At 41.4% G+C, this 15,759-nt stretch overlaps 1 protein-coding gene across 2 annotated transcripts; it reads left to right on the top strand.

The window, feature by feature from the left end:
• The first annotated feature begins 7,982 nt into the window (after nt 1-7,982).
• Nucleotides 7,983-14,859, top strand: srm (spermidine synthase). 2 transcript variants are annotated; one of them, XM_071371926.1, is made up of 8 exons: nt 7,983-8,250; nt 9,007-9,127; nt 9,283-9,375; nt 9,491-9,644; nt 9,766-9,849; nt 10,202-10,347; nt 13,476-13,598; nt 13,751-14,859. In XM_071371926.1, exons 1-8 carry the CDS (start codon nt 8,120-8,122, stop codon nt 13,766-13,768), a joined length of 870 nt encoding a protein of 289 aa, XP_071228027.1. In that variant the 5' UTR covers nt 7,983-8,119; the 3' UTR covers nt 13,769-14,859. The 2 variants fall into 2 exon arrangements, with proteins under 2 accessions (XP_071228027.1, XP_071228028.1); XM_071371927.1 differs by lacking the exons at nt 13,476-13,598; nt 13,751-14,859 and adding an exon at nt 10,546-10,816 and having other exon boundaries at nt 7,991-8,250.
• Nucleotides 14,860-15,759: the final 900 nt, after the last annotated feature.

The following is a 15,759-nucleotide window of genomic DNA, read 5'->3' on the forward strand; positions in this document are numbered from 1 at the left end:
CCAGCTGTACTGGGTCTGTGTTAGTACTTGCTGAGCTGCCAGTACTGGGTCTGTTTTAGTATTTGCTGAAGCCGGCTGTACTGGGTCTGTGTTAGTACTGGCTGAGGCTGGATCTGGATCAACTGAGTAGGTGCTTGTACTGGTTGATGATACAGCATCTCTTCTACTGACAAACTTAAGCATAGCACCTGTAAATTATAGATAAAAATACTATTATACATTTTATCAGCTGCATCAGGCCCATTCAAACTGGCTCCCCCAGATTTCCTTTTTATACATTTTCAAATATAAAATACTATTTATACTATGGCTTGGCTGAATACTTGATGGTTATTATTTACTGAGAGATGTGCATCCGTATTTCCCAGTATGCACAGCTAATCAACATTTTAAATTCAATATATAAATCAATAGTCAATGTCAATCCATTGCTTTCCATCTTGCATTAGTCCAGAGTTGTAACTAAACCTTGACTGAGAGACTAGATAATTATTGTCTTATTTTAAAATTATGTGCACCTATGCGGAGTGCCATATATTGTCTGGACTTGTCTCCAGAGGTTGCTGCTGGAAAGTGCAAGTTTCATTTCGTGCACGTGAATATGAACGCATGTTCACACACGACGCAGTTATCTTTTCCCAGCTGCAAATTATAAACACCGTTGCCCATTGGCGTTTATCAAACGTAATAAATAGTTGTATTTCACTCTCACTTTTGTCAGGCACAAAGTCACAGCCCTGGAAGTGGCTAGCAAGCAAGACATAGACAGACCAAGAGATGCACTGCCCAGCTAGGTTAGCAAGACAGACAGACTAGAGAGAGATGCACTGCAAGCTAGCACATCAACCTAATGTTAGTGTTATTTGCTGACATCAAACTTGCGGTTCCCGCAATTCACTCTCCATGTTGTTGTTTTTCTCTGTTCATGAAGGATAGTTCCGCTTCATCCTCTCATCGAAGTTGTAAACATTGACACCTGCTTTGACACGAGGGGGAAGCGGGGCCCTTGCGTAATTTGCGGGGCCCCAGGCAACTTGCGTAGTGAGCGTATAGGGCCGCCCGGATCTGAGTATAGGCTACTACTATGGCAGTACAGAAGTAATAGATTACATTTGACTCCAGGGTGCTGGCCTTCTAGACAGAGTTGCAAAGAAAAAGCCATATCTCAGACTGGCCAATAAAAATAAAAGATTAAGATGGGCAAAAGAACACAGACACTGGACAGAGGAACTCTGCCTAGAAGGCCAGCATCCCGGAGTCGCCTCTTCACTGTTGACGTTGACTGGTGTTTTGCGGGTACTATTTAATGAAGGTGCCAGTTGAGGACTTGAGGAGTCTGAACTAAAATAGACTGACAAGTTTCAGAAGAAAGTTCTTTGCTTCTGGCCATTTTGAGCCTGTAATCGAACCCACAAATGCAGATGCTCCAGATACTCAATTAGTCAAAAGAAGGCCAGTTGTATTGCTTCTTTAATCAGAACAACAGTTTTCAGCTGTGCTAACATAATTGCAAAAGGGTTTTCTAATGATCAATTAGACTTTTAAAATGATAAACTTGGATTAGCTAACACAACGTGCCATTGGAACACAGGAGTGATGGTTGCTGATAATGGGCCTCTGTACACCTATGTAGATATTCCATAAAAAATCTGCCGTTTCCAACTACACTAGTCATTTACAACATTAACAATGTCTACACTGTATTTCTAATAAATTTGTTATTTTAATGGACAAGAAATGTGCTTTTCTTTTCAAAAACAAGGACATTTCTAAGTGACCCCCAAACTTTTGAACGGAAGTGTATATTTTTAAGTTCACGTGTACCTTTATGGAGGGTTCAAGGAAGGCAGCCTAATGGACAGGCACATTTCTTCAGGAAGACGCATGTAGAGGTGCAGTCATCTTTTTGCGTGTCATTCGCCATAAAACATCACAGAAGAAGAACGCATGCTAGGTGCGTCATAATGTGACGTACTGGTTGATGTCAACAAGCGGGCAGAGTAACCCATATTTTGTGAGCATGGAGAGGCCGGAGATAGCCAGACTAGTAAATTGGGCTAAGGAAGAGAAGGTGGGTATTGGAGAAAGGCCATCAGTGCATGTTCTGCAAGCAGTACAGCGGATGAAGGCACGGTATGAGCATGGTGAACGGGTAGATGTGGTTATGGACAGCGAGGAAGAAGGAGAAGAGCCAAGTGCATTGGGAAGATGTGTGTTGAGGAAGAATGGGGCCAAATACTGATGGCTCGGAAATTTTACTTGACGAGATTGAAGATGAATTACCTGTGGTCTGAGCCTCGCCCGAACGTCATGCAAAGGATGATTCGGGCCCAGTGGGAGTTGCATTTTTGGAGAAAGTGGATCCCTGCCTTTTGGCTGATCCATGTGTAGTATCAGGCTGGGTAGAAAAGAAGTTGGGTACTGTGAAGTCGGTAAAGGTAGCTTGAAGTGGACTTGTGATGATCTAATTTGTTTCTTCCATCCAGAGGGAAAAGGCACTTTGTGTCACTCGCCTGGGGACAAGACCTGTGACTTGCTTTGCTCTCCGGAGCAGGGTGCCTTTGAAAGGAGTGATTACTGGGGTGACATTAAGGGTTGAGGTGATGCAACTGAAATTGAAGATTCCCTGAGTCTGTGACGCCCGCCGTTTGGTGTGACGTAGACCTGATGGCGAGCGTGGTGAAACTGAGAAGACACTCTGTCCTTTTGAGTTTTGAAGCAGAGTCTTTATCTGATAAAGTCATGTTAGGATATGTCAGTTATCCCATGAGAGCTTTTGTGCTGAACCCATTAAGGTGTTTCAGATGCCAAGCTTATGGTCATGTTGTAGCAGTGTGTAGTAGGGAGATTCCGAGATGTGAGAAGTATGCAGGAGGGCATGGGACAAAGGAATGTGTAGTATTGGTGAGAAAAAAAAACGTGTCAATTGTGGGAGTGCCCATGTTGCTGAGGATCAGGAGTGTCCAGTGCGTGAGAGACAGGTTTAGGTTGCCAGGGTCAGAGTAGCCCTTGATCATGACTCTCAGTTCCATTACATTACACATAAGTAATTGGACGAAGGTATCTTCTGTAGGGGGTAGTTTTCTTAAAAGCTGTGGTGCTTGGTCTGAAAATGAATACGCATCGCTTGCGGTACGGTTTTGGAAGAATAAGGACCTTTTATCTTTCATATCGTCAATAAATAATAATAAAATAAAGGTTACATTGATACACACCTTTTATAGGGTAAGGGTTCCCACATGGCCATATTTCCATGTTACGGCGCTTGTTTACGGAAAACAGATGGAAGACAGAGTGGACCACCTGTGCTAATTAGCTATCTGAGTCTCTGAACACCTGTGTGTAAACGGAAGACAGGTGCCACAAATGTGTTTTCGCTGAAAAATACTGTCTGCTGCAGATGTGTTAAAACGGTGTATTTTGCATTTATGAAATTATTTTGATGTGATGTGAAAGTAGAGGGATTTATGTTTCTAGAACCGTACCGCAATTGAAAATCAATTCACATTTAGATTGAGTTTTTGTCTGTTTTGGCTTCCTGAGCCAATTCGGCCTTTAAACAGAACATGTAAAGTCTTTGGACTAAGGAGTAACGTTAGGCACCTTTAGTCCAATATTGGGCTAGGGTCAGAGTAGAACAGAAGGTGGCTCAAAGAGCGGCCGGATGATTCGGAATGAAGGAGAGTATAGGAAAAGATGGCGGAAACTGTGGTTTTGTTTTAAACTGCTAGTGAGTCGGGTGGAGATAATAGCACAGAGAGTGAGAATGAGTGGGTTACAGTGGCGAAAAAGAAGAGAAACACAAGAAGTAAAGTTGTGGTGGGAACTAGAAAACCCCTAGCCTGGTTTAGTATCAGTTAGGGTCAAAGCACATTGAAGACTCCTCAGAGGAGGAAGGGGAGGACCATCCTCAGTGAATTTCATACAAATAAAAATAGTGAAACATTAAAATTATCCTTTTAGATAACTATACTAAATATATTCACGTCACCAAATAATTGATTAAAAAACACTGTTTTGCAATGAAGGTCTACAGTAGCCTCAACAGCACTCTCTAGGGTAGAGTCATGGTGTATCCTCTGGATACATTGACTTAATACAAACAATACAATACAAAACCTAGGAGGATCGTGGTTCCCACCCCCTTCCATACTTACACAGTAATTATGACAACTTCTGGAGGACAGTCCTCCAACCTATCAGAGCTCTTGCAGCATGTACTGGCATGTTGTCCACCCAATCAAAGGATCAGAATTAATCTAGTACTGAAAGCATAAACTACAGATAGCTAGCACTGCAGTGCATAAAATGTGGTGAGTAGTTGACTCAAAGAAAGACAATTGTTGAACAGTTTTGAACAAATGTAATTATTTAAAAATTAAGGAGAACCAAGAGAGATTTTGTATTTTTTTAGCTAGAGAATGCAGTTAGCTAGTTTTGCCTACTCAAACACCCAGCTCAAAAAGAGAAGGACGGGCCTCCCGGGTGGCGCAGGTGTCTAGGGCACTGCATCGCAGTGCTAGCTGCGCCACCAGAGTCTCTGGGTTCGCACCCAGGCTCTGTCGCAGCTGGCCGCGACCGGGAGGTCCGTGGGGCGACGCACAATTGGCATAGCGTCGTCCGGGTTAGGGAGGGTTTGGCCGGTAGGGATATCCTTGTCTCATCGTGCTCCAGCGACTCCTGTGGCGGGCCGGGCGCAGTGCGCGCAAACCAAGGGGGCCAGGTACACGGTGTTTCCTCCGACACATTGGTGCGGCTGGCTTCCGGGTTGGAGGCGCGCTGTGTTAAGAAGCATTGCGGCTTGGTTGGGTTGTGCTTCGGAGGACGCATGGCTTTCGACCTTCGTCTCTCCCGAGCCCGTACGGGAGTTGTAGCGATGAGACAAGATAGTAATTACTAGCGATTGGATACCACGAAAATTCCCTCAGTAAGAGCATTGAAGATGGGTCATGGGTGGGTCTTCCAGCATGACAACGACCTGAAACACACAGCCAGGGCAACTGAGTGGCTCCGTAAGAAGCATCTCAAGGTCCTGGAGTGGCCTAGCCAGTCTCCAGACCTGAACCCAATAGAAAATCTTTGGAGGGAGCTGAAAGTCCGTATTGCCCAGCGACAGCCCCGAAACCTGAAGGATCTGGAGAAGGTCTGTATGGAGGAGTGGGCCAAAATCCCTGCTGCAGTGTGTGCAAACCTGGTCAAGAACTACAGAAAACGTATGATCTCTGTAAATGCAATCAAAGGTTTCTGTACCAAATATTAAGTTCTGCTTTTCTGATGTATCAAATACTTATGTCATGCAATAAAATGCAAATTAATTACTTAAAAATCATACAATGTGATTTTCTGGATTTTTGTTTTAGATTCCATCTCTCACAGTTGAAGTGTACCTATGATAAAAATCACAGACCTCTACATGCTTTGTAAGTAGGAAAACCTGCAAAATCGGCAGTGTATCAAATACTTGTTCTCCCCACTGTATGTAATTGTACGTGTACTCCAGGCTGGTTTGCGCCGGGTTATTGTAACCCGTGTGTGTTTAGTTTTCTGAGTGCCGTGTTTTGTTCGCCTCAATAAAGGGCTCCGTTTGCTACCCATTTCTGCTCTCCTGCACCTGACTTCCCTGCAGCCAGTTATGCACTCCTTTACACACTGAGGCCTGCCGGTGTAACTGCTTGCTTAACTGTACACTGTACTGCATGATTGTAGCGGGTTTACTAACACGTTAGTTCTAGTAGCTATGTTTACTTGACGTTAGCTAATATGTTGACAACGATGTAGGCTGTGTGTAGCGGTTATGATATGCAAGTTTGGCTTGGAAAGATTTTTGTTGCCTGGTCACAGTCAGCTGATGTGTTGTGGACTGAAGGGAAAAGGTGAGAGAATGAGAGCGCGTAGATGCGAGAAGGAATCATCCAGCGTTCAAAGGGATTATGCTGTTTGTATGTGGCTGCTATAAAAGTTAACTGTTTGTGTGTGATATGGGGTGTATTCATTCTGACGATTCTGTTGAAAAACGTTTCACAAACGGAATGAAACGTTGAAAAACATACCTGAATTTGTCTAATAGAAACTCTTGTTTGATCTAGGGTGTTATAAGTCCAACAGTTGCAGTTAGATGCAGGCAGCATTGTGCAAGGAGGTATTGAATTTGTCAATGTCTGTCACCTTGATTACTCAAATTTCTCTTGACCTGTGCACCTACATTGTAAACTTTCATTCATAGGCTAGGTTGTAGCAACCTCATGATGGGTATAGAGAAAATTTGAGTATCATGTAAAGGCCTAAACCTATTGACGATACATTGAGCTGGATGAATGGAATAGGAATGACAGTCGTCCGAAATATGCTGTAAAAGAAATAAGGCCATGCTCATAAAAAAATAAATATCATCCTCTTCTTAAACCACACTGACCACCACTGTCAAAGTAGTGGAATGGGGTGGTGATTTAATTTGTATGAAATAGTGGTAAATTGATGTAGAGTTAGTTGGTCATTTTTCCACACTTCCTTGCAATTTTTTGTATCACAAAATGTAACACGATCGACCACACACTACGGCACAGTAGGTGACGCCATGCACAAACAAAATGTTTGAACGGCATGATACCAAAGTCAAGCTACTCCCGCCTCCATTCGTTCATCTAGTGTTGGAGAGACTACTGAAAGAAAGGGAGGGTGTTGATCTGATTTGTTTAATAGACGTCTGGATACTGTGTATCAGGATTCTGTGGCCATTTACACAGATGGTTCAAAAGATCCAAGGACAGGACGGATCATTACAGATCATCTGGCTGTACTGTGTATATACGGCGGAGCTGATGGCGTTACTGTTGGCCTTGCAGTGGGTGGAGGAAGTTAAACCAGACAGAGTAATTATTTTCTCTGATTCATATGCAATGTTGATGAGTCTGCAGTCCTTCAGATTACGTAGCAGACGAGACCTAATTTAGGATGTACTACAAACCCATGGCAGGATTAGACAGATGGGTATACAGAATATTTACTTTCTTCCCAGCCCATGTGGGGTGGAGGGGAATGAGGCAGTTGATGTACTGGCTAAACAAGCACTTAGTAGTGGGGATGTTGATGTTGTAGTTTCAATGAGCAAGGCAGAGGCAAAAGGCCTGTTATGGACAGTGATGATGCAGAGATGGCAGGGGAATAGAGATACTAAGGGCAGGCATGTATTTCAAGTACAGAGGAAAGTCAGGGAGGGGGGGACGGCAGCAAAGGACAGAAGAGAGGAGGCTATTTTTACTAGATTAAGGGTGGAACAAAGCCGGTTGAATAAGACTTTAAATGTGATAGGAAAGCATCCAACAGGAAAGTGTGATTATTGCCAGGAAACAGAGACCATGGAGCATATTTTATTTTTTATTTAACCTTTAAGGTAAAGGGAAAGGGGGATACCTAGTCAGTTGTACAACTGAATGCCTTCAACTGAAATGTGTCTAATGCATTTAACCCAACCCCTCTGAATCAGAGAGGGGCGGGGGGCTGCCTTAAATCGACATCCACTCTTAGGCAAGTCAGTTAAGAACAAATTCTTATTTACAATGATGCCCTACCCTGGCCAAAACCTCCCCTAACCCGGACGACGCTGGGCCAATTGTGCGCCACCCGATCACGGCCGGTTGTGATACAGCCCAGGATCGGATCAGGATATGTAGTGACGCCTCTAGCGCGGCAATGCAGTGCCTTAGACCTCTGCGCCACTCAGGAGCCTAAATATTGCTATAGTGTGGGCAGTATCAGAGGGAAGCTGAGATCTAGTTTGAGGAAGAAGGTGATACAGAAAATTAGTTTAAAGATTAAATTGAGTAGAAAGTCATTAGATATAGTCTCACATATTTTATATATTTTTAAGAGCAACGCGCTGGCAGGTGGGATTTAGCTTCTCCCTCTCTGTCCCACACTCCAGTACAGTAGGTGGCGGTAATGAAACATAACGTTGGATGCCAACCGCTGATAAACCCACCGAAGAAGATACCAAAGCGAAGAAGGCATGCTACACGCCCCAACGTGGTTCACAACTCAGTCAGATTTATTTTGAATGAAACATTAACAAATATTTTTTGTTTGTTAATATAACGAACTGTAAACTTTGACTGCATCAATAATGGACAGCATAAAAGACGGATGGTTCACAGAAACGTGTACGTTATGGCCTGGACAAGCGATGAGTCTGCAAGTAGAAGAGGTTCTTTACCAACAAAAATCTAAATTTCAAGATGTCATGGTTTTCAGGAGGTAAGTAGCTAGCTATTTAACTAGGTTGCTAACGCTAGCTAGCCAGCAATACAACTGTTTATGCTAGCTACGTTAGCTAGTTATGTAACGCTGAGTGGCTGGCTAGCTAGTATTTAGGCTGTTTTTAAAATTGAGAGGTTAAGTAACTGATCTCTCATCTAATCATTATTGCTAGAAGTTTAGCTAGCGCTAACTAGTTAGCTCACGTTAATTAGCTAGCAAACGTATCTACCTAGCTAACTGACAGCAATACCTTAACGTCGTTAACCTAGCTTCTATAGTTACTTAATTGGTTCTAAGGGAGGAAATGTGTCCCAAGGTTTTCTAGCTAGTTGTTTTGATTGTGTGTCGCGGTCATTTTATTCATGTTAGCTCGTTAGCTAGCCAAAGCTAACTATCTAGCTAGTTTAACTTGCCAGATGTCATGAACCCAAATGTTGCCATCTCTCACTTTTGTCACTGAAATTGCTGCAATATTATGTGTGCTAAGTAACGTAAGTAGGCCTACATTCGTTAGCATGTCTTGGCACAACTTGTCTCATATACATAACGTTAGTTGGCTAACTAGGTTGCTAGCTTTATCTTGCCAGTCATGACTTGTATTTGACACCCCTAACCCATCCCTGATTTATTATCATGCAACCACATCCAGTCTGTTTATTTTTGACCTGTTCCTGCTCTTCTAGTGATTTCTGGGGTTATTTGTTTGCACTAATTAGTCATTCAAGTAAGTAATCTCATACCATATATTTTCAGCAAAACCTATGGAAATGTACTTGTGCTGGATGGAGTTATTCAATGCACAGAGAGAGATGAGTTTTCCTACCAAGAAATGATAGCCAACCTACCTCTGTGCTCCCACCCTTGCCCCAAAAAGGTATAGTCATCCCACCATAAATTCAGTTGAACATATTATACTACAAGACTTAATTGTGCCTTGTAGAGAATCCAGGACAGATTACCTTTTGGGGAAGTTTTGGAATTTGGTGTCTTGTATCACTTATTATAATGAATATTCCCTTCTCTTTGCAGGTCCTGATTATTGGTGGGGGAGATGGTGGCGTCCTGAGAGAAGTGGTAAAGCACCCACTTGTTGAATCAGTGGTTCAGTGTGAAATCGATGAGGTAGGTACCAAACACTGACTGGAATCGTGCTCTTTTCTCAAAATGTAATTGACTGGTAACAGCATAGAAGACACAGAAGTGTGAAGTTTGTTATAATATTCACTTTGCCCTTAAGGATGTAATCAATGTGTCGAAGAAATACCTCCCTGGTATGGCACAAGGGTTCTTCAGTCCCAAACTCACTCTGAATGTTGGGGATGGATTTGAGTTCATGAAACAGAACCAGGATGCCTTTGACATCATTATAACAGATTCATCTGACCCTGTTGGTAAGGAAACAGATGCCTGCGACATGCGTGTTTTATTTACTCATATTTCTGTGTAATTAGTGTGCTTGTTCACTTTTCTGTAAGTCTAATCCAGTTACTTATATTTTTCTTGCTGTTACAGGGCCTGCTGAGAGTTTGTTCAAAGAGTCTTATTATGAACTAATGAAGACAGCCTTACGAGATGGTGGAATTCTTTGTTGCCAAGGTGACATGATTTCTACTGACACTTCAATCCTGCTTCAGATATCGTTAATAGAAAAAAGATGGCAAAGTGTGTGCAATTCATAGCAGTATCACGAGGTAAATAGACAGCCAATCTAAACTTGTCAGGAACCTGTTGCTACCTATATCACATTATTATAGCAAGATTGCCAATAAGATAAATGCTCAATTGGTGAGAGGTCAGAAGACCATCCCTATCTTTATTTGCAGCAAATGCTGCTCAGCAGCTTACTTATTGCCCTGTGAGGAAATAGTTTGATTCTATAGCAGTCGGTTAGATCAAAAACACTGACGGAATTGACCCACCTTTTTTTGTTTGCCTCTGAATTCCACAGGAGAGTGTCAATGGCTCCACTTGGAGCTGATTAAAGAGATGCGGACCTTCTGCAAGACACTGTTCCCAGTGGTAGATTATGCCTACTGCACCATTCCCACCTACCCAAGTGGTCAGATTGGCTTTATGCTGTGCAGTAAAAATGCTGTAAGTGTCAGTCTTTGTCCCGGTTAGCTTTTTTCTGTCTTCAGTAACGTAATTCTTAGTGGTTCATTACCTATGGAATTTAGTTAAATTTAGAGTTAAAGACATGTTAATGTTTTTGTATACTTTAAGCAAGTAGTTTTGAAACTAGTGCTCAACAGCCAAAAAAAGGTCCCTGAAAATGTATTTGTATTTATGAAGGATCCCCATTAACTGATGCCAAGGCAGCAGCTACTCTTCCTGGGGTCCAGCAACATTAAGACAGTTATTACATTTCATAAGACTTTTCACAACACATTGTGTGCCCTCAGGCCACTACTCTACTACCACATATCTACAATACAAAATCCATGTGTGTGTGTAGAGTGCGTGTCTTATGTGTAAGCCTGTGTGTGTACAACGTCACGTACCACGTCGTTGCTCTCCGTCCATGCAGGTGTGTGCACCGAGTTAAAATAAATTCTTAGGTGTGCTTGGGCCCATCCTGTAACCTCATTACTTTAACCTTACAACATAATTGGAAATTATTCCATCTGCCAATTAACATTGTTCATCAGGTTACAAGCCAGCGATTGACAAAAAAAAGGACAATATGGAATTATTGATTTGGATCATTGACATTACAGGAAGGCAGGCTACAATGTACTTATCTATAAAAAATGGAAACAGTTGCCTTTGATAGCCTCTATGGAATGAATACTAATGTGTGTTGTGCCCAGGATATCTAAATGGATTAAAGAAAAACCGTTAAAAAAATGTTTAACCTTTAACTAGGCAGGTCAGTTGAGAACAAATTCTTATTTACAATCACGGCCAAACCCGGACAACGCTGGGCCAATTGTGAGCCGCACTATGGGACTCCCAATCACAGCCGGATGTGATACAGCCTGGATTCGAACCAGGTACTGTAGTGAAGCCTCTTGCACTGAGATGCTGCGCCACTCGGGAGTCCACGATAAATCCTTATCGTGAAATAGTACCCAAATTCAACAAGAGACATCAGTGATACCATTTAGGAAGTAAGCTTGTGACCACAATGTTTCTGATCGGGTTGAAAATGATCAATGTATTTGCAGCTGAAATGCCATCTCATCTGTAGCCTATACATTTGCTTGTCCAACCAGGGTGGCAGGTAGCCTAGTGGATCAAATCCCCGAGCTGACAAGGTAAAAGTCTGTCATTCTGCCCCTGAACAAGGCAGTTGGCCTACCGGGGAACAGTGAGTTGTCATTGAAAATAAAAATGTTCTTAATTACTTATTAAGCCTAGGCCTCCCGCTAGCGGTGAAACTGGAGGGCACGCAATTCAAATAAATAATCATAAAAATTGTGAATATTAAACATTTAGGTACATACAAGTGTCATGTCGGTTGAAAGCTTAAATTCTTGTTAATCTAACTGCACTGTCCGATTTACAGTAGCTATTACAGCGAAAGCATGCCATGTGATTGTTTGAGGACGGCGCCACACATCAAAATATTTTTCCACCGGCACAGGTTTCATAAATTCACAAATAGCGATTAAATATTCTCATTTTGAAAATTTTCCTCTGATTTTTCATCCAGTGTCCCAGCTATAACATGTAGTGTTGTTTTGTTAGATAAAAATCCTTCTTTATATCCCAAAAAGTCTGTTTAGTTGGCACCATCGATTTGAGTAATCCGCTCGTTCAACATGCAAAGAAAGGAGTCTGAAAATCTACGCCTAAACTTTGTTTCAACAAGTCAAAATAGATTTCTATTTATTCCTCAGATACCCTAAAAACTATAATATTTCTTACGGAAAGAAGTATGTTCAATAGGAAACCGATTTTAGCAGGTGCGTCTTGGCGCGTGCAAACACGGATTTCCATGCCGGTGTCCTCGTACTAAAACGTATTTCTTATTCGTTATTCAAGTTACAAGCCTGAAACCTTGAACAGACACCCAGTGGAAGCCATAAGAATTGCATCCTGGGAGCTAGAATTTAGTATTCCCTTATACTGGTCATTGGAAGAGCATGGTCTCTCTCAACAAAAAAAATCTGTTTTTTCTTTGGATTTTCTCCCACCATATCTATTGTTATACTCTCCTACATTGTGTTTTCTTTCCAATGGTACCAATTATATGCATATCCTGGCTTCAGGGCCTGAGTAACAGGCAGTTTACTTTGGGCACGTCATTCAGACAGGAAGTGGAGAAAAAAGGGGCCTTTTAACTGACTTGCCTAGTTAAATTAAATATATATTTTTGGGATTAGGCTACTTTGTTTCCGAATAAATGCAGTGAAAGAGAGAAGTGACACTAACAAGGTCTAATACTGAGCAAAGCTTTGGTTCCAATCCAAGTGCCAAAGACGTTTAGCAAACTCCAGGCGTTTACATGAAAATAGAGCCATTTGGCCACACACACACCAGTGGTGGGTTTTGATGTCGAAATGAGAATGCATGAGCAGAAAATAACCCCACACCTACTGTAAAAATATGGTGGATCTTTTATGGGGCTACTATGCTTTCACTGGTCCTGGGGCCCTTGTTAAGGTCAACAACATCATGAACTTTACCCCGTACCAGGACATTGTTGCCTCTGCGGGGAGGCTGAAACTTGACTGCAAGATGATAACCCCAAGCACACATCAAAATCCACATTTAATGGCCATCTCAGTCTCCGGACTTGAAACCCATTGAAAACCTGTGGTTTGAATTGAAGAGGGAACTCCATAAGCGCAGACTAAGGATATAAAGAATCTGGAAGGATTCCGTATGGATGAATGGTCTAAGATCCTTCCCAATCCAACTTGTAGAACATTTTATCTGTATATCTAACTTTGGATGCATTCATACTTGTTCTATTGATTTATTCTCACTGTGATCAAAAAAGGCATGCGCTTAGCTAACATGCATGAAGTCCTTAAATAATTGCATGTAAGGATTTCTGGGATTCATATGTTAAAAGATGACTTCAGATGGTTTATAATGCATGTATGAACCTTACATTGACAGGTCTATTCCAAGACGTGAGAAAGTCGTATTTCAGGCCTCTAAACAAGCAAAGTATTTAAAAACATTCTGAAACCCACTTCCGTAGTGATTACTTTTTTTCCAAGGTCAGTCACAGTCCCATATTCTTACAATAATTGTCTTTTTGTATTTAGCAAACCACTTTCAGAGATCCAGTGAGAGAACTCTCAACAAATGAAGTGGAAAGTATGAACCTGAGGTATTACAACCCGGAGATCCACAGAGCATCATTCATCCTCCCTGAATTTGCAAGAAAGGTAACCCTGTTACAAATACAATCATTTACTGTGCGTGTCAGACACCTCATACAGCAATTAAGGGCATTTCTCCCACCCTAGTGAAATTCCTACACCAGGTATTTTCCGTCCTTTCTTTGTCTCACTTATCCATACTATTCTACTCTTCACAGGTACTGAGTGAAGCATGAGTGGCATGATGAACAAAATCTTAATCCTTGACCTGATTCTCTCTGGCAACAGAAGCAACACAACAGCTGCTACGCCTCTTTTCTCGGTCTCCACCAGGAAGGAAAGACCTTCAGTGGGCAATTCTGTTCCTTTCAGAGAGTATTAATTCCTTCCAGTGCTTCCTTCCAGTCTTACAAACTATTTGTATTTATTTGTTCTGGAATTTTTGTCATGTCTTGATTCTTAAATGGTAATCACTTATGTCAACATCTAGTTGGAAAATGAGGTGGGAAGGAAAACATTCATACCCTACTCTTTGGAGCAATGTGATTCTATCACATTATTAGTATGGATTTAATCATAGTACTTGGTTGTATAAAGACCAGATTACCTCTTAAAATGAAGGTACACTCAATTGCAAAACATGCCCACTCTGGTTTAAAGAAAACTGATAAACGTATTCCTCTTCGCACCTCTGTCAACTCATTCACCCAAATAATTCAAGATAATCCAATAGTGCCTGGATTGTGTTTTTCCATTACAGTAGGCAACATTTGTTGAAGTGGTTTCTATCATAGTTTACCTCCAGGCAGACGAACGGTATGATTTTATATTGGTTGAAAATGTATTATCTGCCACAATGGAAAAGCTCAGGTCAGAAGTTGAGTTGAGAACATTACCACTTTAAAATGTCAACAGAAGTGTTGATTGTTTCCTATATAACACTTGTTTAGATATAGTTTATTCACCAATGGAGATGAAGTTACATGTGTAAGTTGATTGAATGCTGAGGATGTACTGCACATCAATTTAGTTGGTTTCTTATCCTTTGCTATACAATCCCTATATTTGGTACTATATGGTTGTTGATCTAGTATGGAATAATCCAGAATACTGATGTCAAAATTATGCCTTTTGGTTTTTATTTCTTGGGGACCTGATTTGTTATGAACATAGGTGTGAAATATTGAAAACTATAGTTCTCCATGGAGTACGTATCAGTAGTGCATCCATACTAAACCTATGTCCAAGGCAATGGTGTTACACATGAACATTAAGATCATGTTTTTTATAAGAATTAGGAAATATAATAAATCTGAGGTAAACTGGATATCTGAGACTTGTTTCTCTGTTTTAAAGCTCCACATCTCTTCTAAAATCAAGTGATTATACAAACTGTATGAAGTGAGAAATCCACCTGAACTAGCTCAGGCATGAAAATTGCGATGAACCAATGAGGTTTCAATCCCACATTGTATGTAGAATTGTGTCCACTGCACAGTGCCTTCGGAAGTATTCACACCCCTTCATATTTTGTGTTAGAGAATGGATTAAATTGAGATTGTGTCATTGGCCTACACACAATACTCCATGTCAAAGTGCTATTGTTTGTAGATTATTTTCACAAATTAATTAAAAATGAAAATCTGAAATGTCTTGAGTCAAGTACTCAATGCCTTTTATGGCAAGCCTGAAGTTCAAGAGTAAAAATGGGCTTAAGTCACAAATTGCATGGACTCACTGTGTGCAATGTGTTTAACATGATTTTTTAATGACACCATCTCTACCCCACACAGAATTATCTGTATGGTCCCCCAGTCTAGCAGTGAATTTCAAACACAATGACCAGGGAGGTTTTCCAATGCCTCGCAAGGAAGGGTACCTATAGGTAGAAGGGAGGGGGGGGGGGGGGGGCATTGAATATCCTTTGAGTATGGTGAAGTTATTAATTACATTTTGGATGGTGTATCAATACACCCAGTCACTACAAAGATACAGGCATCCTTCCTAACTAGTTGCCGAGAGGAAGGACACCGCTCAGGGATTTCACCATGAGGCCAATTACTTTAAAACAGTTAAGAGTTTAATGGCTGTGATGGTAGAAAGCAGCATATGGATCACCAACATTGTAGTTACTCCACAATACTAATCTAAATGACAGTGAAAATAAGGACGCCTGTACAGAATAAAAATATTCCAAAACATGTATCCTGTTTGCAATAAGGCAATA

Source organism: Salvelinus alpinus, chromosome 28, assembly GCF_045679555.1.
Source record: "Salvelinus alpinus chromosome 28, SLU_Salpinus.1, whole genome shotgun sequence".
Classification (NCBI taxonomy): domain Eukaryota; kingdom Metazoa; phylum Chordata; class Actinopteri; order Salmoniformes; family Salmonidae; genus Salvelinus; species Salvelinus alpinus.